General features: G+C 44.8%; 1 protein-coding gene across 2 annotated transcripts in view; it reads left to right on the top strand.

The window, feature by feature from the left end:
- The first annotated feature begins 230 nt into the window (after nucleotides 1-230).
- Nucleotides 231-26,617, top strand: part of RRAGD (Ras related GTP binding D) — a 46,224-nt gene continuing 19,837 nt past the window's right edge. The window contains exons 1-3 of one of the 2 annotated variants that reach the window (XM_050789540.1): nucleotides 231-324; nucleotides 884-1,116; nucleotides 22,886-23,181. In XM_050789540.1, the coding sequence (XP_050645497.1) occupies nucleotides 969-1,116; nucleotides 22,886-23,181 (444 nt within the window). In that variant the 5' untranslated portion in view covers nucleotides 231-324; nucleotides 884-968. Of the gene's footprint in view, nucleotides 325-689; nucleotides 1,117-22,885; nucleotides 23,182-26,617 lie in introns of those variants that run through there. The other variant, XM_050789539.1, reaches the window with a different exon arrangement.

Raw genomic sequence — 26,617 nt, 5'->3', positions numbered from 1 at the left:
AAAAAGCTGCAGAGGAATTATTTAGTCTAAGCAGCCAGGAGTCATGTGATTTCTTCAGAAACATTTACATCTGGGTAGGCCTGCTTTTTGAATATTCTTGGTGGGAAGCACTTTGAACCATAAAGGCACACTAAAAGACAATTGCTATGGAGACTGCGCCTCCACTGTGCATTTATCTGAGTTCTCCGCCTGGGGCTCTTGAGCGTCCACAAGGTGTCCTGGGCACGCTGCTCTGGGGTGGGGGATCTGGGCGCGCCACAGTGTTGGGAGGCCACCCACTTGGGACCCTAGCTCGGGACTGTAAGCAGGAGGCATCCGCCCACGGTATGGGCTCTGCGGATGTGTGTGCGTGTGGGAGTGGGACGACGGGGGTACATTCAGGGTGTGCGGCGCCCCCTCCCCCGCCTGTGCGGGGACCACGTGAAGAAGCGGCGCGTGGGGGCCCCTGGCGCGCAGCCGCGGTGGGTGACGGCGCGGCGTCCCGGGGGCCCCGTGTACTGGGCGTGTATCTACGTGTGAGTGTCTGGGAGGGTGCAGGGGCCCCGCGCCTCCCTGCTCTCCTCGTGCGTGTGCGTGTGTGTCCTCGGCCCAGCGCCCCGCCGAGTGGTGCCCGCGGCCGGGCGGGCGCGCGCCCGTGCGGGGTGTGTATGTGAGTGTGTGACAGTGTGTGTCAGGTGACTCGGGTCACGCAGTCTCTCTCTCTCTCTCCTCGGGGAGGAACTGCCGCGCTCCGGCTGACTCCTCCGCCGGCAGGCGGGGCGGGGGAGGGGGCTTCGGGCGCGCTGGGAACCGCGGGACCCGGACCTGGGCGCCGCCCGCTGGGGGACGCGCGGCCCCCGCTTCCGCCGGCCCCCGCCGAGCTCTAGACAAACCTCCGCTTCAGAAATAGGCTGCGGACGGCCGGCTAGGAGGCTTGGCCCCCACCCCGGGACCCCCGCCGTCCCCGGGCCGGCCAGCCGGTGGGCGCGATGAGCCAGGTGCTGGGGAAGCCGCAGCCGCAGGACGAGGACGACGCGGAGGAGGAGGAGGAGGAGGATGAGCTGGTGGGGCTAGCGGACTACGGAGACGGGCCCGACTCCTCGGACGCGGATCCGGACAGCGGCACAGAGGAGGGAGGTGAGCGCCCCCCCGCCGCGTCCTCGGCTCGCGCCCCTTTCCTCCTCTTGGCATCTTCCCGCCCCAGCCCGGCAGTGCGCTGGTCAGACTTGGAGGGGGTCCAGGGGAGCGGAGTTGAGGGGTTGGGGTGGGGAGGGACGCCAGAAGCATGACCTCGAGCTGCCAAATGAGGGAGCGCGGTGCTGGTGGCGGAGGGGCAACCAGGATCGGTGGAAAAGGGGGAGGGAGGAAGCGTCTGGGCCGGAGGAGCGCGCGCTTCTGCCCCTTTCAGAGCCGGTGCCTCCCGCGCCCCTCACCCTAAGTTCTCCGCAGCGTCTGGCGGTTGGGGAGGGGAGGGGACCACGGGCACGTCCTGGGACCTCTCTCCCTTAACGGTGCTGTTGAAGCCAGGGTCAGATGTCGTGGCTAAAAAAAGGCAGCCGGCGGCAGCGTGACTGGCAGGGTCGTCGGCAGCTGCGGGTGTCAGTCTCGCCCCGCGTCGCCGCAGGAGGGGTCCACCCAGGTGTTGGCTGGGGAGACCCGCGGGGCGGCGGGGGGATGCTCGCCAAGCTGTTCTGGGAGTCGCCGAGTGGCCGCAGGTTTCCCGGGATCCACGCAAACACCGTTGTCAGGACACCTTATCTGCTCTCGGTATCACCACCTGGACATGGCAGTGCCTGCCCGGGAGGGAGCGCGCGGCGGGGGAATTCTTTGCCATTGAAGCAAACTCTTTTTCCTGTTCTAGAAGCGGGTTTTAGCAATCGTTCAGCTTGTGGGGGCTTCCTGCGTTTTCTTAAGGTCTAAGGAAGTTGAGAGCCTTTTGGTATTCCAGAAAGGTTAAACTTTTTTTAGTTTCCCTCAGAAGTGAGCAAAAGTTCCTTTATTGTAAGGTCACTTGGAAAGGTCAATAGAAAGCGACTGTTAAACATGATGTTATTCTTAGTGAAACTTGTATGCATCCAAGAGAAGGAACTAACTTTAATGTTTCACACTGAAGAAATCGTGTGAGAGATACAAGTACCTTTGTGACTATTGATTTTTAAAGAACTTTTATTGAGAATTCACTGAACTTATTTTAAATTCTCTATACAAAGCTTTTCTCACGAGGGTAGTTTCAGTATTCTACATCTGGCAGGCACGACTTTCAATGAATCAGAAAGGAAATAAAGTTAACTATGCCTTGCACCTGGTAGATGAGAAAGCAGCCTTCCCACTATGAAAACACTTTTTCATAGTGTTTTCTCTCTTGGATGATTTGTGCTGATTCCTCATTTGCTTAAACTGATGTGTGCACCTTTGTGCTTTCTGTCTTCTGCACTCCCGGTAATTGGTCTTACCGTTGAGCACCAGGCCACATTTTTGTAGATAAAGCCTTTCAGCCCTTTTATTGGAGTCTCTAGAGCTACCTTCCGTAATTAAATTGTTCAGTCGCCTCATTATTATTCAAATTCCGTTGTTAGCTCCTCCCAGATTCTTAGAAGACTCCAGAGAGATGCAGAATAGGGATGTATTAGCAAGGTATTTGAAATGGTGGACACAGTAGGGTGTGTGTGGGATTCTCTTTTTTAAAAAAGAAAAACAGTGGGGGGTGGAGGGGCCATATCCAGGAGGGAAAGCCCTGTAATTTGATACTGTCCTGAGGCCTGGAGGGTCCAGAAAAAGTACTGGACCCCTCGTTTATTCCGCAGTTCTTTAAGTGGGCACTTTTAAAATTTGATTTGGGGACTTGAAATTGAAGTGAAATTAAAGCCCTGCTTGAGGGACGGGATTCCCGGAACAAAGGGCTTTCCCAGAGCCCAGACTTCCAGGCTCCTTAGCTGTTAACCTAAAGGCAAACTTGCCTGTAACTGATTGTTGGTGACTTGCATAATAAAATCCTTCTGAATGAGCTCTTGGGATCAGCTTGGGATCTTGCTATAAAAGGATTAAATGTATTTATATTGTGAGAAAAGCAACATGTTTGCTCGGCAGACTTTGCTTAAGCCTGATTTCTGTCCACCTGGGCCTGCTGTGGATAGGTGGTCTGCTCAGATTTCCTCCATTATATTTTGACCTCTGTTCTTTCCAGATTTTCCTGGCTTTGACTTTCGGGTTTAGGCCTTGATGCAGAATCTCTGTCAGAACATTCGCTCTCTAGTGGCAGACAGGCTCCTCAGTCAGCAATTCCAGCGAGGACTGTTCCTGATGGCTGTCAGGCCAGCTGATATGGTCTGGGGAGTGGGGTTTGGGAGGGGGAGGTTGGGATTTGTGACTTCCCTTCCTGTGCGCTTCAAAAGGCTGATTCACGTGTTGCATTATAATCTTGTTTTATTTTTTGTAAAATTTACATTTACCGGTGAAACCCCATCTCTACTAAAAACAAACAAACAAACAAACAAACAAAAAATTAGTCGGCCGTGGTGGTGCGCGCCTGTAATCCCAGTTACTCAGGAGGCTGAGGCAGGTGAATTGCTTGAACCTGGCAGGCGGAGGTTGCAGTGAGCCGAGATTGCGCCATTGCACTCCAGCCTGGGCAACAGAGCAAGACTCCATCTCAAAAAAAAAAAAAAAATTTACATTTACCTACTCTCAAACTTAAGAAGTAGAATGTAGGGAAAAAAAAGGACCTATTCTGAGAAAAGATATACTTTGAACCACTAGCAAAGCATTTCTGTAATGGACCCCTCTCCCCTTTCCCCTTCCTAGCTTGGTTTAGTGCCTGCACTTAGTGGAGACCTGGGGCTTTTCCCACTAAGTTCAGAAATCTACCCTGGCAGGTGGGAGGCTGAGGGTGGGATGTGGGACCAACTAGTCTTGCCAGTTAAGTTGCAAAGCAATTTATCAGGAGCTGTGCAAGAGAAGCGGACTGAAGGTGGCTATGTAAAGCAGTTTTCATTTCCCTCAGTCTGTGGGACTTATAAAGGAACCTCTGATCTTATTTTTAAACCGAGTGCGCCTTGTAAGTTTTACCACATTGTACTAAGTTTGAAAACATAGGGCAACTAAGGTGAGACTTAAATTGCACTTCTCTGGCTTCCACTCCATATTTTATTCATGAATAACAAAAGTGTTCTCAGGCACATTAGTTCTGTTAGGGCAGATTTGGGCACCTCTCAACCTTGCTTTCATGGTAGTTAATTACAGGTAAGGTGAGTCTCACCTTCAATCCCCACACTCCAGATAAAACTCCCAGAGGGGAGGCAATGGTTAGGCCGTTAAAAACAATTGCACCAAAAATAATGATTATTTTTAGATTCATGGACTTTAAATCTTTTAATAAATCACTGTGCTTTAAAAACTGTAATAACAAGGAAAGCAATTACAAGATCATATTTAATCAGAAAGTAAAATTGTTTTCCCCCCAAAACCCCTCCCATTTTTTAGGAGAAACTTGGCTTAACGTAGCTGTTCACCCACAGTCCGGTGAAGTTCAGTCTTTGTCTTCATAGCAGCCTGTGCACACCGTTAGGGTCTGAGGAAGTGACTGTGTGTAGGTTTCTGGAGGCATGAAAGATCCAGGGTCTTCCTTCCTGAAGGATGTAGATGGGGTGAATCCAGCAATTCATATATATTAATCATTGGTTCATTAATGTCAGCTTTTTGTGGGGAAGGGACTGGGTCTCTCTATGTTGCCTACGCTGGTCTCGAACTTGTGGGCTCAAGCAATCCTCCTGCTTCAGCCTCCCAAGTAGCTAGGATTATAGGCATGCATGACTGCATGGCTTTTTCCTAAAATATTTAAAGATTATTAGTGACTTCACCTTTTCATTGTTCCTTGGAAGTAGAGATAATGGTTATACTGATACTGAAATCATGGCCCAGAGATACCAGGGGACTTTTCTACTGCCCTATCATGGGCTAGAAGTGAGCGAAGTTTAGAAGAGGATCAAGTGTGTTGAAATGTAAGCCCCTTTTCTTCTAATTCTGCCTTATCGGAAAAGAGCTGGGTTGACTACAGCTTTGGACACAGCTTGTCTCTTGGATTTGCTTCTGGCCCTGGAAATACGGAAGAGTTGGAACAGATGAAACTATGGAATAGTTTAACATGATGTGATCAAAGTTAAACTTTAGGTAAATACTTGTTTGAATGCCGGTATTTAGAGAGTATCTTTTTATATCAGACGTTTTATAAACCTGTGTCAGTGATTCAGGGCATCAGAGAATACTAACTCTCTACTTTTATTAGCGATCTCTTCCATTTTAATACTAGATAGAGGGTAGTCTAATGGAAACAGGAGGCAGAAACAAACAACAAGTTCTGGATAAGAGCTGATGGCTTTGGGTTTGAGAGATCATCTTTTGTCTTTCAAAGATAACCGAGTCTGCCCCAAGTTCACCACCCGTGTTATTCAATCCTCCCCCAGCCCATAGCAAATGCTGGTGACAGTTTCACTTTTAGCATAGCCACTTCGTTCCTGCTCATTTTCTTCTTTCTTTCCTTCTTTTGAGATGGAGCCTCACTCTGTTGCCCACACTGGAGTGCAGTGGCGCGATCTCAGCTCGCTGCAACCTGTACCTTCTGGGTACATGTGATTCTCCTGCCTCAGCCTCCCCAATAGGTAGGATTGATTACAGGTGCCCACCACAACACCCAGCTAACTTTTGTATTTTTAGTAGAGATGAGGTTTCACCATCTTGGCCAGGCTGGTCTTGAACTCCTGACCTCAAGTGATCTGCCTGCCTTGGCCTCCCAAAGTGCTGGGATTACAGGCATGAGCCACCGCACCAGGCCTCTTCTTTCTTTCTTCTCTACCTCCTTTATTCTTTTGGTATTCTTTTATTTTTTTAAAAAATATTTTTGTTCTCCCTCCTGTGCCATAGCCTTAGATCTCTCTTGTAATGGCCTTTCCTAGTTCTGCTGTGACACTCAAAAGACAAAAAGTTTTTTCACTTCTGGGCTACAGGGTCCAGGGTGCTTGCTGGTCGACCTTCTCCTCTTGTGGTCCTCCGAGAAAGACTTCGGCTCCGTTTCTCAGTGTGTAAAATAGAGGACTGCATAAAGCCAACCTTAGTGCACTCTCAAAGTGATGGTTAAAAAGTTTGTAAGAAGGCACATTAGTAAATCAGAACATATTAGTGAAACGGGAAAAGTTCCCTTGTCCCCCTCGCAGGGTGTGTGATGGGGGTCTGGCGTGATTCTTCAGTGCTCCGCTCCTCAAACCTCTAGGGGAGCACACAGATGGGCAGGCTATGGGGTTCCAACCCCACGGCAGTGTCTAGGGGTGGATGTTTACAGCTCCTGAAGCCCCAGTGGGCATGTGTTACAGGGTGCTCTTTTAGTTTTGGTCTATGGGCTTGTGTTAACCAGCTCAGTCAGACCCTCTACCTTGTCACAAGGACAGAGTGCTTTCTGTATCCTGGGTTTTTGCCGTGGAGTACCGGAAGAATCGGATCACACCTGGGCTTGGAGAATGAGTGCAAGACTTTATTGAGTAGAAGTAGCTCTCAGCAGATGGGGGAGCCAGAAGAGAGATGGTTTTCCCCTGGAGTCAGGCACCTGTTTTCTGACTACTCTGGCCAACCTGGTGTGCTTCCAATGTCCTCTCGACGTCTAGCCTCTTGAATCTTCTTCCACCCATCCGCTCCTCTTGATTTCCAGCTGCTTGTGTGTTCCTCCACGGATGTGCTCCTCTCGATGTCCAGCTGCTTCTGTGTCTGCCTTGCTAGGCTCTTGGGTTTTTATAGGCACAGGACGGGGATGTGGCAGGCCAGGGTGGTCTTGCAACATTTGGGCTGGAAATGCCTGACCTCACCTAGGCCTGTCGGAGTGCAGCCCTAGCCAGGGACCACGCCCTCCTCTCTACCTGGCACTTCCCTTCTCCCTTCCAAATCATTTAAAGGGACCACACCCTTCCCTTCCCAGCACTCCCCTTATCATTAGGACTGCTACTGTATACATATGTTAAGGAAATATTCATATGTGGTATTTATCATGTTTTTAAGTTATCTGCCAGTGTGATTTGAGAGGATTTCATAAAGATTTAGTTTTCATGCATAAATAAAAGAATCACCTTCAAAAATCTTTATGCCTTTGAAAAATATGTGTTCTGTTTGCATTTAATTTTCCCTGCTAAGTAGTTAATCAAATGGACGGTGAATCTTCATGATTTTTGCATAGCTCTTGTTAGTAGTAGTATTATTATTCATATGATTCATTCTCACTTGGGTTAGAATTTGTTATTGAACTCCTGGGTCTTGAATGTGTAAGTAGTTCCATTGATCAACATAAGCTCCAGAAATTTAAAGGAGCCACAGAGAAAGTTGCAAATAGAAACACACCAGAGGCCTCTTCCTAAAACCGTAAGCACATAGAGGCTTAAGCCTTTGTTGATCCCACAGAATACTAATAGCAAAGAAATTCTAATTTTCCCTTAAGGTTGAATGAGCCTCTTACTATAGTCACATTCCACTGAAGACCCTCTTGTTGCCTAGGCTTGGAGTGGGAAAAAAGGAAGGGGAGTGAGTGTGTGTGTTTCTGTGCCTGTGTATGTGTCCTTGTGTGCCTGTGTGCGTGTCCATGTGTATGCTGATAGAGGAGGAAATGAAGGCTCATGGGCAAGGGGACATGTATGGGGTCACATAGCTAGTAGATGAAGAGCTGGGACTTGAACCCTAGTCTGACACTAACACCGTGCTTTTTCAGCCATTCCACTTGCCATCACTTCGCCACTATGTTATCTTAATTCTTGCATTAAATAGTTTATTTTCCTGTTTTGAGCCTGTTCAAAGATGTTACCTCTCAGAGAACTCTCCTTAATTATAATAGTCTATCTCAATCGTATAATGCACTAGAATTTGTGAAGTGCGTTTCATATGATATCTCATTCTTCCTGGAGAGACCCTCGAGCTTAGGATGGCAGGGCCAACCTTAAGAGCTGTGTAAGGAGGTGAATATTGGCTTTCAATTCCCATTTTCCTGATTTCTGGTTTCTTCTTTGTTGTAAGCATTCCTAACCCTCAGATCAGTCAGGCGGGGTCCTCAGGCAGCCCTGTTGTACTCAAAGCACTAATCCACCTTTTTCTCCCTTCTTTTTCTATTTACTAAGTCCTCTTGGTTTTTGACAGGGCTCTGCTGGTTACTGGATAATTCCGGATTAAGTGATTAGCCTTCAGGTATTAAAGATTGATATGGCCCAATTTGATGACCCCTCCCCATAGTGCTGTTCCTTGGGTGATTGAATTTCCTGGGGTCTACAGCAGTCCAGTTTGAAGGCTGGGATCTTTGGGCAATCTGGGTATTGATAGCACCGAGTGTAGGAGATATGAGGTCTATTTGGTGTCCCTGACCACAGTAAATAAACCTTCACCTAGGCATAAAGCTGATCCTCTTGATACCCAGTTCCAAGTGCTGATCTGGGCCAAAGTCAGACATGAAGTTTCTTTTTAAAGCTTCAGTTAATTTAGCCTCAAATTCTGCTCAGTCACTTTCACGTAATCATCTCAACAAACATCTATTGAGTGTTTGCTGTGGGTAAGCACTGCGGCCTCAGTTTGTTTTAACAATTTTAATTTTGTTAAGTTACAAACTGCAAAATCATGTGTTCATATTTTTCTGTACTTTGTGTTACACAGGCTATTGGGCCCAAATGTTAGACTAATAGGAATACAGCCCCCTTTGGAATATAATATTAAAATTTTATAGAAAGGCAGAAGTTGCTTACCAATACCTAATACCCCTTCAAATGGCAACTGTTTTTTATTCTTCAAGTATGTGTGTAATAACCCATATGGGAAAAATGGCCAAAGGCCACATTGATGTTTTCTGAATATAGAGAATAAAGATTTAAATCAAGAAGTTGTCAGGCGCAGTGGCTGATGCCTGTAATCCCGACACTTTGGGATGCCAAGGTGGGAGGATTGCTTGAGCCCAGGTGTTCAAGACCAACCTGGGCAACATGGCGAGACCCTGCTTCTAACTACCGCCCCCCCCCCGAAAAAAATTAAAAAATTAGCCAGGTGTGGTGGAGGTGGTGTGTCCTCGCTACTTGGGAGGCTGAGGCAGGAGGATCACTTGAGCCCAGGAGTTTCAGGCTGCAGTGAGCTGTGATTGAGCCACTCACTGAATTCTAGCCTGAGTGACAGAGTGAGACCCTCTCTCGCAAAAAAAGAAAAAAAGAAAAAGAAAAAGAAAACCAATCAGGAAGTCTGTTATCATCCATGGCCATACACACACACACACAGAGCTATATATATAATGTATATATCCCCAGGTAAAGACCACTTTGTTGCCTTATAATATTCCACAGACATAAAGGTTCTCAATGCCTGGATGTTCCCTAAGTACCTTTGAATTGGTACTTTATGTCTTGACAGTTTTTTAAAATGTCATTATGGTAAAAGCACCTAACATGAGATCTGCCTTAAGTTTTTAAGCATACAATATGCTATTGTAGGTACCCTGTTGTATATCAGATCTCTAGAGCTTACTCAGCCTGCTTGACTGAAACATCATGGCCATTGATGAGTACCTGCATGGGAGGCGTCATTGACATTTGTAAAGGATGAGTGTTACCACCTTGAGACATGACACTGTGTGCTATGTAGGCAGTCAGTAAATGGCAACCGCTGGTTGATGAGAGGTTGGAGTGGGTTAGTTTTTGAGCTGTGGCCAAGGCTAAAACTCCTCAAATAATGCCCTCACTTTCACCCAACGAGGTCAGGGGAAAAGGACCATCAGGCATGGGCTAGCTCAGCAGCCTCCATTCCCTGCTTCAAGCCTGTCACATTCTTACCTCCCTTCTGAGGCCTTGGGTCCTTTCCCAATGTAAGCTGCAGACCAGCAAGCCCCTCAGACTCAACAAGTTCAAATACTTTTTCAGCTCCGTCCCCCTAACCTTCTTGGTGAATGGGCTGCCAGGTCAGGAACCCAGGGCTTCTGTCTCCTTTGTCCCCCATGCCTAATGTGACACGGATTTGAGCTCACAAGTCCGTTTCTTCTGCGTGTTTCCACAGCCTGTGCCTTAGTTCTTTGTCATTCATGTTCTAGAACAACCTCCTAATTCCATCCTGGCTCCCGCAAGGGAGTGTTTCTGGAGTGAACTTAATGAAATGTAAATCACATTAATCTCCCCTTAAAATCCTTAGTGATTTCCAGGCCGGGCTTGGTGGCTCACGCCTGTAATCCCAGCACTTTGGGAGGCGGAGGCTGGCGGATCATGAGGTCAGGAGTTCAAGACCACCCTGGCCAACATGGTGAAACCTCGTCTCTACTAAAAATACAAAAATTAGCCAGGCATGCTGGTGCGTGCCTGTAATCCCAGCTACTCGAGAGGCTGAGGCAGGAGAATTGCTTGAACCTGGGAGGTGGAGGTTGCAGTGAGCTAAGATTGCACCACTGCACTCTAGCCTGGGCGACAGAGCAAGACTCTGTCCCCCCACTCCCCCCTAAAAAATTCTGAGGATTTCCTCAATGCTTTAGGGTAAAATCCAAACATCCCAGCATCACACTCCTGAGCTAGCCAGTCACCTCTCCATCAACCAATTTCTTCAAAGATATGTATTGAACTCATGCCATGTGCTACCTTATATTTTGCCTGTGCATATGTGAGAGAGACAAACAAAAAACAAGTAAACAAACAGGAAGACAAACGTACTAAAGATGGACTATTAATAGTAATAAGGACTATTAAAAAGGCACAGGGTTATGGCCCAGGAAGTGATAGTGCCTGATTTAGCAGTGGGGGTGACATTGCAGCTGGGCTGAACTGGAGAAGGAGCTCTTTTAGGTGGGGGGAAGAGCAAGGTGAGACCCTGAGGTGAGGAACCTTCTGGAAGGCCAGTGTTGCTGGAGGAGAGGGAACAAGTGGAGAAGATGAACCAGACATGGGTGAGGGGGAGAAGAAGGCATTTGGATTTTATTCTAAATGCTGTGGGGGGCCGGGCAAGGTGGTTCACACCTGTTATCCCAGCACTTTGGGAGGCTGGGGCAGATGGATTACCCGAGGTCAGGAGTTCGAGACCAGCCTGGTTAACATGGTGAAAACCCTGTCTACTAAAAATATAAAAATTAGCTGAGTGTGGTGTCAGGCACCTGTAATCCTAGCTACTCTGAAGACTGAGGTAGGAGAATCGCTTGAACCCGGGAGGCAGAGGTTGCAGTGAGCTGAGATCATGCCACAGCACTCTAGCCTGGGCAATAGAGCAAGACTCTGTCTCAAAAAAAAAAAAAAAAAAAAATGCTGTGGGGAAGCCCCTGGACAGTGTTGCCTCATCTTGCCTTCAAACTGCATTCCCTAACCTCCAGTTTCCTGAACTTGCAAATCTCTTCCTGGAACAACGTTTCCCTCATTCATCTGGTCCATGCCTCCTCTTCTTTAAGACTCAGATACTACTCCTCCAGGGAGCCTCTCTCAGTGCCTAGAACACCTAGCTGGCTGTGCATGGTAATTGCCAGTTTCTCATGTCTGTATTCCCCTCTGATTGCTGGGAGATGAATCGTTTTTCTTTGTATCTGCAGCCCTGCCTCACGGTTGGCCAGTGTTCAGGGAACCTTCCTGAAATGAGAACAAACTGCCCTCTTGTACATTTCATCTCACTACAGCAACTTCCTGGGTAGGTTGAAGGGGAGCCCTCCCATAGCAGATTTTTAAAGACTTGTCCCCTGATTGCTCCTTTCAGTGGGGCTGTCATCTTTCATTCTCTTTTGCCTGCCTAGAAGCCTGAGACAGAGCTTAATGCTTAGGGAGGTGTCGGTGGAGAAAGCCCAGCCTTCTGCAGGAGGCTGAGAGGCTGAGGTGCCTCCCTTACTGGCATAAGCTCTCTGCCTCTACCACGCCTATTGTAGAGTGAGACCCTTTGAGGAACTCAGAGCTGTACTCTAGGGAATTTTTTTTTTTTTTTTTTTTTTTTTTTTTTTTGAGACGGAGTCTCGCTCTGTCACCCAGGCTGGAGTGCAGTGGCCGGATCTCAGCTCACTGCAAGCTCCGCCTCCCGGGTTTACGCCATTCTCCTGCCTCAGCCTCCCGAGTAGCTGGGACTACAGGCACTCGCCACCTCGCCCCGCTAGTTTTTTTTGTATTTTTTTAGTAGAGACGGGGTTTCACTGTGTTAGCCAGAATGGTCTCGATCTCCTGACCTCGTGATCCACCCGTCTCGGCCTACCAAAGTGCTGGGATTACAGGCTTGAGCCACCGCGCCCGGCTGGAATTTTTTTTTTTTTTTAAGTGCCTGTAGTTGAACCCTGGATCCTCAGATTAACGCTTTACTGGGGCTAAGCTACCTGGGCTCTATGAGAAGATACTTGAGGAGAGGGTGGGAGCAGATTAGAAGGAAGGTTTTTGTCAGCAGTCCATTTCTGACATGTAAGAAACCTTTCCTGATGTAAAGTTGTGGCCTACAACATTTTTTACCCTGGCCCACAGTAAAAAACGTTTATACTCTGAACGAGTACCCACATACATGTAAATAAACCCAAGAAAGTTTCACTAAGCCGTATTTTTACTCTTATGCCATACTATGTGCTCCAATATTTTCTAGATTTTTTCTTTTTAAATGTCTTTGTCGTTGTTTAATGCTGTTGCTGTTTAATCCCCACAAATTGATTTTATGAAGATTAATGTGTTCTGACTTAAGGTTTGGAAATCACAGATATAAAATATTTGAAGAGCAGCTGGAATGAAGCCATTTTGTAGAACACCTCAAGGAGAAGGTCCCCTGTAAATTTTAATTCATGAGACATGCAAATAGACTACAGTTTAGTATTAAATGTTACAGACAGAAAGATGGTGGTGAAGGTTCTGGGTGAGCACTCAGATGACCAGTCATATGATCTTAGGCAGGTTCCTTCCCCGAGATTCCTCAGGGGTAGAACAGACTTATGCTCCCTCACTGGGCCAGTGAAGTTTGTAGAAATGTCTAGCCCAGACCAGGAACAGTGGCTCATGCCTGTAATCCCAGCACTTTGGGAGGCTGAAGTGGGAGGATCACTTGAGCCTAGGACTTCCAGACCTGCCTGGGCAACATAGGGAGACTTTGTCTCTACAAAAAGAAAAAAAGAAAAAAAAAAAAGCTGGGCATGGTGGTACAGAGTGCAATGGCATTATCACAGCTTACTGCAGCCTTGACTTCTGGGCTCAGGTGATCCTCCCACCTCAGCCTCCTGAGTAACTGGACTATAGGCACGAGCCACCACAACCTGCTAATTAAAAAAATATATATATTTTTAGTAGAGAGAGGGTTTTGCCATGTTGCCTAGGCTGCTCTCGAACTCCTGGGCTCAAGAAATTTGCCCTCCTTGGCCTCTCAAAGTGCTGGGATTATAGGCGTGAGCCATTGTACCCAGCCTACACAGCGTATTTCCATACACCCTAGCTGAATGTAATAAAATGCATCTGTTCGGAACCAGGGAGTCCCTGCAAAGTTGATGGTGTTCTTGCTGATCCAGGCCACCCTTTCTCAGCTGTTTAATGGTTGGTGGCCCGTGCTTGAATTTGGCAGGCAGGGAAAAGGAAATACTTCCAGCTGTATGTGTTGTTGCAGCCGTATGTGTATTTAGTTCCCCAGCGTTTCTGTGTATGTAAACATGCATGCATACTCCTTCCCCGCTTCACAGTGGTGTCTGTCACTTCGCCACCCTCCCAGGAGGAGGAGATTCAACTTCTACAGGTCATCAGCGTGGATGATCATACCACATAGAGACTTACAGACCGTGCTGGAGAAACATTAAAATCTACGCCCATATCTAGCTGTATAAATTGGGAAGAAAGGCATTTTTTTTTTTTTTTTGAGACGGAGTCTCGCTCTGCCACCCAGGCTGGAGTACAGTGGCCAGATCTCGGCTCACTGCAAGCTCTGCCTCCCAGGTTCACGCCATTCTCCTGCCTCAGCCTCCTGAGTAGCTGGGACTACAGGCGCCCGCCACCTCGCCCGGCTAGTTTTTTGTATTTTTTAGTAGAGACGGGGTTTCACCGTGTCAGCCAGGATGGTCTCGATCTCCTGACCTCGTGATCCGCCCGTCTCGGCCTCCCAAAGTGCTGGGATTACAGGCTTGAGCCACCGCGCCCGGCCTGGGAAGAAAGGCATTTATAAACACTTGAATATTTTTGCACTTGCACATAATTTAACGAGGAGTTTTGCTTGCATTAATTGGGTGCAGTGTTGCACAGCAGAAAGAGAATGCATAGACCGTGAGTGGGCCAGTCCTCAGTTTGAATGTTACTTGACCTTTCTAAGCCTGTAAACTTTAAGTCATAAGATATGCAAATTAAAGTAGAGTTTAGTATTTAATGTGACAAATAGAGAACTGATTGGTGGTAAAGGCTCTGATTGGTGGTGAAGGCTCTGGTGGTGAGAGCTCTCGGTGAACACTCCACCAAAACCAGAATTTCTTCACCTGTGAAATGGAGACAATAGTATCTGTTCTTGAAGGAGCATGAATGGGATGAAGCATGTAGAATGCCTAAAGTAGTGGCTGGCACATTGTAGGCACCTTCATACACGATAGCCATGAGTTCTCATTGCATGCATATTTTCCTGTTCCATGCAAGGCATTGTGCCTTTGCTCACATTTGGACTTCCCTCTTCTGGAGGACCTCCTGCCCGCTCTTTCTCTCAACCCCATCCAAATTCTGCAGTACTTTAAATCTGCATTCGTAATCTGTGTGATCCAATGGGTCTCTCCCTTGGCCCACAAGTATTTCCCTCTACTTTGCATTGATTAAACACTTGCTGTTTGGGAGGTGATAGCAGAGCAACTATAACTGTTAAGGTTTCTGTTCTTATCTCTGAGGTTACATTTTTTAAATAACAACTGTAACTGTCAATTACAACAATTAATTGACATAAAATAACACATATTTGATACGTTTTCACATATGTATGCACCTGTGAAACCATCAGCACAATGAAGATAAAGAACACATCCATCACTTCCAAACATTTTCCCATACCTCTTCCTCTCTCTGACCTTTCCTTACTGCCTACTGCCTCTTCCATTTCTTTTTTTTTTTTTTAATTTTTGAGATGGAGTTTTGCTCTTGTCACCCAGGCTGGAGTGCAGTGGCGCAATCTCAGCTCACTGCAACTTCCGCCTCCCGGGTTCAAGTGATTCTCCTGCCTCAGCCCCCCAAGTAGCTGCGATTACAGGCACCCACCACCATGCCAAGCTAATTTTTATATATTTAGTAGAGACAGGGTTTTGCCATGTGGGCCAGGCTAGTCTTGAACTCCTGACCTCAGGTGATCCACCCACCTTGACCTCCCACAGTGCTCGAATTACAGGTATAAGCCACTGTGCCCGGCCCTGCCTCTTCCATTTCTTAGGTAACCACTGATATGCTATTTGCCACTGTGGATTAGATTAGTTTACATTTTTAAAAAGAAATTTATGAAAGAGGAGTAATGGTTTCTTTCATTTGGCATAATTAGAGATTCATCCAGGTTATGTGTATCAATAGTTTATTTTTTTTATTGCTGAGATGCACCACAATTTGTGTATCTAGTCACCTGCTGATGGACATTTGGGTTGTTTCCAGTTTTTGACTATTACAGATAAAGTTATTATGAATCTTTGTGTACATGTTTTATATGGACAAAAACTTTCATTTCCCTTAGGTAAAAACTCAGCAGTGGAATGGAAGGGATAATAAGATAGGTGTGTGTTCAACTTCTTAAGAAACCACCAAACTGCTTTCCAAAACAGTATCATTTTACGTTTCTACCAGCAGTGCATGAGAGTTCTGGTACCTCCACATCCTTGCCAACACTTGTTACTCTGTGTCTTCCTAATTTTAGCCATGTTAGTGGGTATGTAATAGTATCTCATTATAGTTTTGATTTACATTTTATAATGATTAATGATGTATTGAGTATCTTTTCCTGTGCTTTTTTACCTTCCATAAATCTTCTTGGGCAAGTTGTCTCTTCAAATCTTTTGCTTGTTTCACTTTTAAAGTTGGGTCAGCCGGGTGTGTTGGGTCATGCCTATAATCCCAGCACTTTGGGAGGCCAAGGTGGGTGGATCACTTGAAGTCAGGAGTTCGAGACCAACCTGGCCAACATGGTGAAACCCCGTCTCTACTGAAAATACAAAATTAGCCGGGCATGGTGGTGCGTGCCTGTAATCCCAGCTACTTGGGAGGCTGAGGCAGGAGAATCACTTGAATCCGGAGGTGGAGGTTGCAGTGAGCCAAGATCGTGCCACTGCACTCCAGCCTAGGTGACAGAGCGAGACTCCGTCTCAAAAAAACAAAAAACAAACAACAAAAAAAAATTAGGTCATTGGTTGGGTGCAGCGGCTCACGCCTGTAATCCCAGCACTTTGGGAGGCTGAGGTGGATGGGTTGCTCGAGCCCAGGAGTTCAAGACCAGTCTGGGAGACATGGCGAAACCCCGTCTCTACAAAAAATTAGCTCAGTGTGATGGGGCGTGCCTGTAGTCCCAGCTCCTCTGGAGGCTGAGGCAGGAGGATCGCTTGAGCCTGAGGGGTGGAGGTTGCAGTGAGCTCTGATTGAGCCACTGCACTCCAGCCTGGGCAACAGAGTAAGACTGTCTTAGTAAATAAATAAATACATAAAATAAAATTGGGTCATTTGTTTTCTTATTAATGAGTTTTGAGAGTTCTTCATATATTCTGCATACAAGTCCCTTCCCAGATACATGATTTGCAGATACTTTCTTCTCCTCTGTCTTGTCTTTATTACTTAACAATGTCATTTGATGTTTTTCTTTTACTTGATTATTACTTTTTTGAGAATTGCTGCTCTCTTTTAAGTCCCAACAGATTCTTCATTTTTGGATTTGTTGTGCTTTTCTTTCTTTTTATTTTATTTTTTTAGTTTTCATGGGTATTGAAGTTTTATTTTAATAAAATCCAGTTTACCAATTTTTGGGGGAGGGTGTCATATCTAAGAAAATTTTCCCTAATGGAAAGTCATAAATATTTTATCCCAGAAGTTTCATAGTTTTAGGTCTTACAGTTAGGCCAACCAATTTTGAGTTGATGTGAGTTGAAATTTTTTTTTTTTTTTGGCATATGGATGTACAGTTGGTCCATCAGTCATTTTGTGAAAATGACTGTCCTTTCTTCATGGAAGTGGCTTTACCTATTGGTGAAAAATCAGTTGTCTGTGTGTGTGTGGGTTTATTTCCCTGTCTGTTCCAGTGATCTATTTGTCTGTCTTTACACCAACACTCATAGTTTGGACTGAATTTCTAAGTTTCTCTAAGATGGGAACCATGTTTTACATATCTTGTTGTCTAACCAACATTTACCAAGCAACTACTTTGGGCCCATTAACCCACATATTTATTGTAAGCATAAAACAGAAACTCTAAGAGCACAGCTGAAAGAGAAAATGTGGAGTTGAGATCACAATTTAAGGAGTATTTTATGTTTTGAAACATTTGTGTTTGGCAAATAAAGTGAAAGGGAATATGAAAGGTTTTCAGTGAACTTGTGCCTCTTTGGAATTAAACTTAAAGGTCCAAGCTTTGCAAATTAAAACATAAAACAGTGTGTCAGTTGTTGTCTCTTTTTACTTTGTAAATTTTGTTTTATTTACTTATTTTCATTGACAGATTATAGTTCTATAGATTTAAGTTGTTATTTCTTTTCCCTTCTTTCTGTTTTTTAGAGTTGGGGGTCTTACTATTACACAGGCTGATCTCAAACCCCTGGGCTGAAGCAATCCTTCTGCCTCAGCCTCCCAAGTAGCTGGGACCACAGGCATGTGTCACCATGTCCAACAAATTATTGTTTCTTTCTTTCCTTTTGAGACAGGGTCTTAACTGTTGCCCAGGCTGGAGTGCAGTGGCACAATCATGGCTCACTGCAGCCTCAATCTTTTGAGCTCAAGGGATCCTCCCACCTCAGCCTTCCGAGTAGCTGTGACTACAGATGCCCACCACCATGTCCGGCTAATTTTTAAATTTTTTGTAGAGACAGGGTCTCTTTGTGTTGACCAGGCTGGTCTCAAACTCTTGGGCTCAAGCGATCCTCCCACCTCAGCCTCCCAAAGTGCTGGGATTACAAGTGTGCACCACCAGGCCTGGCCGTCTTCCCATTTCAGTGTCCCTCATGACTCCCTAGACATTAAAAATTGTTTTTCTTTCCTTTTCAAAACCAATTAATTGTATATGTGAATATATTTCATTTAAAATTTTTTTTTTTTTTTTTTTTTTTTTTGAGACGGAGTCTCGCTGTGTCGCCCAGGCTGGAGTGCAGTGGCCGGATCTCAGCTCACTGCAAGCTCCGCCTCCCGGGTTTACGCCATTCTCCTGCCTCAGCCTCCCGAGTAGCTGGGACTACAGGCGCCCGCCACCTCGCCCGGCTAGTTTTTTGTATTTTTTTTAGTAGAGACGGGGTTTCACCGTGTCAGCCAGGATGGTCTCGATCTCCTGACCTCGTGATCCACCCGTCTCGGCCTCCCAAAGTGCTGGGATTACAGGCTTGAGCCACCGCGCCTGGCCTCATTTTAAAAATTAAAACCAAATTCCCTTTCATGATCCCCCTAAATTCTCCTTCTACCTACACTTTGCCATTTGCTGTGTATCCTTCTGGATTGTTTTAAAATGCATTTTGGTACATATTTATATTTGAAATGGTTATCCTTAAATTAAAAAAAAAATACTTAACTATGCTATTCTAGCAGCAACCATAGCATTCTTTGACTTACCTCTCTTTTACCATTCATTGTTTTCCATTGCTGATTACATTGTATGGCATTTTGGGTGTATTTTTCTTTCAGGAGTTACATCCTTGAGTAATTCTTTCAAAGGGATTAAGTGGGCAATAAACTTTCTGAGTCCCTGAATATCTGAAAATGTCTTTATTTCACTGTCACATTTGAGAAATGATATGATTGGTATATTAATGAGTTCACAGATTTTTTTTCCTTTTGTCTTTTTAAGATCTATTCTGTTGTCTTCTCATATCTGTGTTGTTGATAAGCATCTGATGTCTTTCTAGTTCTTTCATAGGTAATCGTTTCCCCCTTCTAAGGATTTTATTATTATCCTTGCTTTTTAATTTTTTTTCACTTCTCTTTTTGTTCCTATAGCTATCCTTGATATTTTGAAGTTACACTATGATTTTTTTTTAAGTGTGGGCTTGTTTTTGTTTAAGTTTCTCCATTTTATTTTGTGAGTTTGTTCATTTTGAGTTTTATCTTTTGTTAATATAGGAAAGGATTATCTATTATTTAGTCAAATGTTGCTTACTCCTCATATTCTGCATTCTCTCCTTTTGGAACTTCTTTGGTAGAATAATGGTTCTTCTGAATCTTATTCCTGATGCCACTTTAACTTTGATTTCATACTTTCCAGGGCTCTATTCTTTTGTACTGCATCTTGAGAGACTTTGACTAGCCAGTCCACTATTTCCGTCTTCATCTGTGTTTATTCTGCTTTTTAATGCTTACATTTTTTATTGCCAAGATCTATATACCCCTTTTTCATGACTGCACTTCCTCTGAAACTGTCTGATAACTGCTCTTCCTCTGAAACTGTCTGTTCTTGTTTCATGAATGCCATATTTTCTCATATCTCTGAGTATTTGAAGTATACTTAGCTTGACAGTTTGCTCTGATTCCGTCATTAACTCTGCTTCTTCAGGTGTACATTCTTCCATTTGTTGAGTCTATATTGTCTTCCATGATCTTGGCATTACTCGAATATTTGATGTTCAAGGAAATGTTGGAGGGAAGATGGTACTGTGTCCACCTCTGATAGTGCTCTATTCCACACATTGTAGTGAGAGTTAGGGGAGGTGAGAGGACTTTTAGGGCAGTAGTGGGGATGCTTCCTTGTCCTTCTGGGCATCACTAGCACTGAGGGCACTGACTTCCTTCTCATGCCCAACCTCCTCCATTTACTGCTTTCACCTGGAAGATATCCTAGTGTGTGTAGGGTAAGTTTAGGTGAGTGGGCCGTGGTGCACAGAGTTTATCTGCTTGGCTGTTTTCACTGTTATTCTCCAAATAATGACTCTGTTGCTTGTCTTCATAATCTTTCCTATGGTGGGATTCCATCAGTTCTACACTCTACAGCAGAACTCTGCCATTCATAGTCAAGGACTGTAGATTCCCTCTTCAGTCTGATCTTTGTGTTTCTTAAGGATTTCCTGGTTGTCAATTTTGAGTTCTCCTTTTTGTTTCAAACTTAGCTATCCATGTTTCATTGTCCACCTATTTGTTTATTATGCATACCATTTCTATTATTTTTAGGAATTTAGTATGGGAAGGGAAGATGAACATATTATCTGTCTGATATTTTTAAACTTGAAGTCCTGTTTCATTTTCAGTTCATGCCCTGTTCTTGCTAAGATTGACTTGTAATGGCAGTACTGTGACTGGGTAGCATATAATCACTGATGAAGAAGAAAGCTGGTTACATTTTGGGTCATTTACTTCCACATTACTGCCTACATTGTATGTCATCAGCAATGTGTTGAATTGGATTCAGTTGAACTGGAAAAGTATGGGTGGATAAGGTAGGGCTGAGGAGTCGCTTATAGTGGAGTAATGTCTATGCACATCTGTACCTACTTAATTTTTCTTTATTCAGTCATTGTTTTATCTGAAATATGTATGTTTGCCTACACCTATTGAATTCAAACATCAAAGTATTATATATAGTAAATTAAATTTACTAAGATATTATCAAGTATTAACATGTGTTTTAGACAATTGTAGAATTTTGGGGGAAAAATTGTTGGTTACTTTTCAGTCTGTATTGGATTAGGTTAGACCAGAGAAAAAGAAAGACATAATGAGGTACAGTTAAGAAGGAAATAAGACATTTAGGAAAATAATTTAATATATATACATCTCTATATTTGTTTATATTCTTTTTTTTTTTTTTTTTTTTTTTTTTTGAGACGGGTTTTGCAGTGTTGTCTAGGCTGGAGTGCAGCAGTGCAATCAAAGCTCATGGCAGCCTTGAACTCCTGGGCTTAAGGGATCCTCCCAGTTTAGCCTCCCGAGTGACTGGGATGACAGCTGCATGTCACCATTCCCAGCCAATTAAAAAAAACTTTTTTTTAAACAGTCAGAGGTGTCTCTATGCTGCCCAGACTGGTCTCGAACTCTTGGCCTCAGGTGAGCCTCCCACCTCAGCCTTCCAAAGTGCTGGCATTATAGGCATGAGCCACTGCTCCTTTTTTTTTCTTAAGACGTTGGTTTCTTTTCTTGATCCTTCTTTGAGTTTCATACTGGGTTTTTTATTTTTGTGTATTCATGAAACCTTTAAAAAAATTGAGATATACTTTATATACCATAGTATTTGCTCTTTTAAAGTACAGAGCTCAGTGGATTTTAGTATATTCACAAAGGTGTGCAATTGTCACCACTGTTAAATTCTACGTATTTTTTTGTTTGTTTGTTTTTGAGCCGGTCTCACTTTGTCACCTAGGCTAGAGTGCAGAGGTGTGATCTCAGCTCACTGCAGCCTCGACCTCCTTGGCTCAAGCCTCAACCTCCTGGGCTCAAGGGATCGGCAGTGGCATTAGATTCTCATAGGAGTGCAAACCCTGTTGTGAACTGCACATGTGAGGGATCTAGGTTGCATGCTCCTTGTGAGAATCCAATGCCTGATGATCTGTCATCGTCTCCCATCACCCCCACATGGGACTGTCTAGTTGCAGGAAAACAAGTTCGGGGCTCCCATTGATTCTACATTATGGTGACTTGAGAGTTATTTCATTATATAGGACAATGCAATAATAATAGAAATAAAGTACATAATAAATGTAACCTGCTTGAATCATCCTGAAACCACCCCGCCACCCCCACTGGTCCCTGAAAAAATTGTTTTCCATGAAACTGGTCCCAGGTGCCAAAAAGGCTGGGGACTGCTGTTCTGTGTCTGTGCTGTCCCGTATGTTAGCCACTTGCTGGATGTGGCTGTTGAGTACTAGCCATGATGAAACTGAGGAAACCCCAAATTTTTATTGTGATAAAATATATATCACATCATAACATTTACAGTTTTAACCATTTTTGGTGGTGAGGGGCACATAACAATGTGAATGTTATGCACCCCTCACCACCATCTATCTCCAGAATGTTCTTATATTCCCCCACCTGAAGCTACATACCCATTAAACATAGAACTCCCCATTCCTCTTTTCCCCTGAGCCCTGAAAACATTCTGTGTCTATGAACTTGGCTTCTCTAGAAACCTCATAGGAGGAGAATTTGAATTGCTAATTTTAATCAATTTTAATTTAAATAGCTGTATTAGGCTAGTAGCTACCTTACTGGATGGGGGCCCCGAACCAGGGTGGGCCTGAGAGATGTCTGCCTCTAACAGACTTTGCTTCGGCTGTGTAACACAGTCCAAACCTGCGACATCTAGTCCAAGGCACTTTCCAGGCCTCCGTGGCTTGGGAGACTACTAGCCAGAGGAGGTTGACTGAGAGAGGCATAACTCACGTCACCAAGCATCTCTTTAGTGATGACTTCTCAGAGAACAATATGGCTCCTGAATGCTCAGACCTGGATTCTTTCCACAGACAGTCTGCTCCGGGAAATAAATCTCTCTTCGCGCTGCTGAGTCCCTGCTTGTGATGTGGCATTATGTTGGTGTCTGGCCCCTGGGACGGTGTGAGAAGTGGCGAGACTGCATTGTTGAGTGTTTTTTGCACTTAGCAAAAGCTGTCCCTTTTGCCTGGTGGGAAGTATAGACCAGTGGTTAAGTGTTCAGGCTCTGAAGTCAGCAAGACTTGGGGTTTACGTGGAGGGATGCCGTTAGCACTCTCTTTGGAAGAGTGGCATCATCTGTGAATCATAAATCACATTTGAGGTGGAAGTGAAACTCCTCTAATTAACCGCTGTGAAAGCGTCTCACCTTCATTCTCATTTTGTGGTTTCTCCAGTTCTGGACTTCAGCGACCCCTTCAGCACTGAAGTGAAGCCGAGAATCCTGCTCATGGGCCTGAGGAGAAGCGGCAAGTCATCTATTCAGAAAGTTGTCTTTCACAAAATGTCTCCCAACGAAACACTGTTCTTGGAGAGCACTAACAAGATATGCCGGGAAGATGTTTCCAACAGCTCCTTTGTCAATTTTCAGATTTGGGACTTCCCAGGACAGATTGACTTTTTTGACCCTACATTTGACTATGAGATGATCTTCCGGGGAACAGGAGCACTGATATTTGTCATTGACTCACAGGTAAAGCTCAGAGTCTCAGGGGTATGATGGCCTGGCCGGTCCCCTCCACCCCATGCCATGTTTTTGGTTTGGTTTTTAAACTCTGGAATAGACCTTTCTACCAAACAAGTGTTTTTTGGTCAGGGCTCTCAGACTTTTCCAAAGATAAAACGCTCCATCCGTGACCAACAATCAACCCATTGAGCATCAGGTAACAATTGACACTTCAGCCAATCATAGACCTAGGAAACCTCACTGATGGAGGGGCCCATTCAGGCCAAATATGTCATCCCCACTGTGGTACCCTTGGTCAACATCTACAAAAGATCACAGGTTCTCTGCAACAAAAACATGCATATCAATTTACATTTTCAACTGCTTATTATTTCCTATGAAGATAAAGTTCTAGGTGTGAACATTTTTCTTCTGAAACAAATTATTATTATTATTTTGAGATAGAGTCTCACTCTGTCACCAGGCTGGAGTGCAGTGGCGTGATATCTCAGCTCACTGCAACCTCTGCCTCCTGGGTTCAAGCAATTCTCGTGACTCAGCCTCCCGAGTAGCTGGGATTACAGGTGCGTGCCACCACACCCAGCTAATTTTTGTATTTTTAGTAGAGACGGGGTTTCACCGTGTTGTCCAGACTGGTCTTGAACTCCTGGCCTCATGATCCACCCGCCTTGGCCTCCCAAAGTGCTGGGATTACAGCCGTGAGCCACTGAGCCTGACCCTGAAACAAATTATTATAATTATTGCTTAAGACAATATAATTATATTATGTATTTTATAGATGATTATTAAATATAAAAAGTAAAATTTGAGATAAATATCCCTCTTAAGAAGATGGATGTTTGATATTTTTTCCAGTTCATGTATCCATGCTTGAATAAGACAATATTTGGCATCAGTTCTATTTTTGTTTTTTGTTTATATAGTTATAAGCACTGAGAAACTTTGTTCACATAAGTAAGTAGGTGGATATGAGGTGAGTTTTATTCTAGCATTCGTCTAGCTATTCAGATTCCTTCCAAGTTATATCCCCTAAATCACCCAGTTTTCTATTGTGAAAAATTACTTTTAGTAGTTTATCAACAGGCTTCCGGAGTAGGTTCTCCTTTCACTTTTTTGGAAGCAAAGAATTGGGAACCCGTTCCCTATGCTTTGAAGAGCCCCATTCCCAGTCGCGAGTCATCCCTGTAGCAGGTTCTTTTCCAGTATTCCTCATTGGCTCCTTGGCACCCTGGGTTTTTTATATCCTGGGGCTTTTCTGCTGGAGTTGGTGTAAAGGGGAGGCAAAGGGAGACAGTAGGACCACAGGTGCGTGTCAGGCAGATACATTTTAGGAAGGGGATGTGCAGCAGGATGGGGCATTGGTACCTTCCAAACTATCCATGTCTGGGCTCTTAGAAAATGCCCATGACCCGTGGCGCAGCCTGAAGGCTCCCCAAGGGCTCCCTTTTGCAGCTGGGGGGAAATAAATGGCATCAGCCTTTCTCTGCATGCACTGAACCAACTCTGAGGTTCAGGTTGTACCCTTTCCCTGGAACTGTGGACCCACAGTGAGACAAGTTGGCCAGCTTGGGGTGTGCATTGCCCCACTAAGCACACCTGGCCCTTCTAGGAGCACCAGAGCTGTTAGGGCTGAAGTGTTACAAAGATTATTCCTGATAATACTATTCTGAGCCCATGCTCGAGAACCATCCTCTGAGTAGACTCCCCATGCCGGAGAGGATCGTAAGTTCATTCAGCAACTAGGTGCCTGTTTAATAGTAATAACAAAATTTTCAACTAAGCCTCTCAGTTCCAAGTGGCTGCATTTGTGTACGTGTATGGCTGTGGGAGCATGGCCAATGGTTAGAGGGGTTCTTTCTTTCCTTTTTGGTAGGGGTGTGGAGGAGGGAGACTTCAAATCCAATGCCTGATCTGTGATCAGCAGTTTACTCTCTTCCCATGGGTCTACCCAGAAACACGTGTGTTACCTGCACCACATCCAGGGCCTGCTGTCAGCAGCTGCTTTTCTGACTGTCCCACTTGTACTGACCTGTTTTCTGGCCCATCTGTGGTCTTGGCAGTATCCCCTGCCTTACTGTCTCAGGTCTGCCAGCACCATAAATTAGGGAGCTTGGAGCTCGAGGGGAGTGGATGGGGTGTGTGCATGCTGCTGTAGGGAAGGGGAGGCTCTAGGAATGTCATGCTTATCTCTCTCTTCTAAGCTCCATTTTTCTCCCTAAGTCACGCAGCAGCTGTTTCTGTAGTTGTTGAACTGGGTAGCTGTAGTAGGCCTACCCATGGGTGAGTAGATTTCCAACCAGATGACTCATCATTACAAGACAATGGGTTAGTAAGTACTTGCTTAATTACCATGTTGTGCTTACATAGCAATTTGCATTTATGGGAATTTAAATGTACAGTGTAATCTCTTTTAGGTGTTTCTAATATGGTTATAATATGGCTAAAATAGGTACATCTATTTTTAAATTGAAGGCAGACCTTCAATTTAGGTTGGTAAATGTGTTTTTTATTTTAATTGTGTTTCTTTAGTTTTTTTTTTTTTTTTCTTCCTCAGACGAGGTCTCACTATGTTGCCCAGGCTGGAGCACAGTGGTTATTCACAAGTGTGATTATAACCCACTACAGCCTCAAACTCCTGGGCTCAAGTGATCCTCCTATTTCAACCTCCCAGGTAGCTGGGACTACAGATGCATGCTACTATGCTTGGCTCTTCTCTTGGGTGTTTTTTGTGGGGCAGAGAAAGATATAGGAATGTTTGAGAAGTTCATTTTTTAAGGTTATACTTTTTGTTTGTTTTTGAGACGGAGTCTCGCTCTGTTGCCCAGGCTGGAGTGCAGTGGCGTAATCTCAGCTCACTGCAAGCTCTGCCTCCTGGGTTCTTGCCATTTTCCTGCCTCAGCCTCCAGATTAGCTGGGACTACAGGCACCTGCCACCATGCCTGGCCAATTTTTTGATTTTTAATAGAGATGAGGATTCACTGTGTTAGCCAGAATGGTCTCAATCTTCTGACCTTGTGATCCACCCACCTCGGCTTCCCAAAGTGTTGGGATTACAGGTGTGAGCCACTGCGCCTGGCCTAAAGTTATACTTTTTAAAAAGAGGAGGCTGGGCACAGTGGCTCATGTCTATAATCCGAACACTTTGGGAGGCCAAGGTGGGAGGACCACTTAGGCCCAGAAGTTTGAGGCTGCAATGAGCTATGATTGTGCCACTGCACTCCAGCCTGGGTGACAGAGCAAGACCCTGTCTCAAAAAGAGAAAAAAAAACACACATAAAAATAAAGAGTAGGAAAAGCATTGTTGAATGCTGTAATTTATTTAAAATAAGGAATAATTAAATAAGCAGTTTCAAAACCTAGTATACTTTTCTGTTGGAAGCAGTGTGTAAAAATCATGTTTGCAGGAACTTTTATTGGATGTGATTAGAAGCACTGACAGGAA

This window comes from Macaca thibetana, chromosome 4 (assembly GCF_024542745.1).
Source record: "Macaca thibetana thibetana isolate TM-01 chromosome 4, ASM2454274v1, whole genome shotgun sequence".
NCBI lineage: Eukaryota > Metazoa > Chordata > Mammalia > Primates > Cercopithecidae > Macaca > Macaca thibetana.
This window is presented reverse-complemented; position numbering and strand designations above follow the sequence as displayed.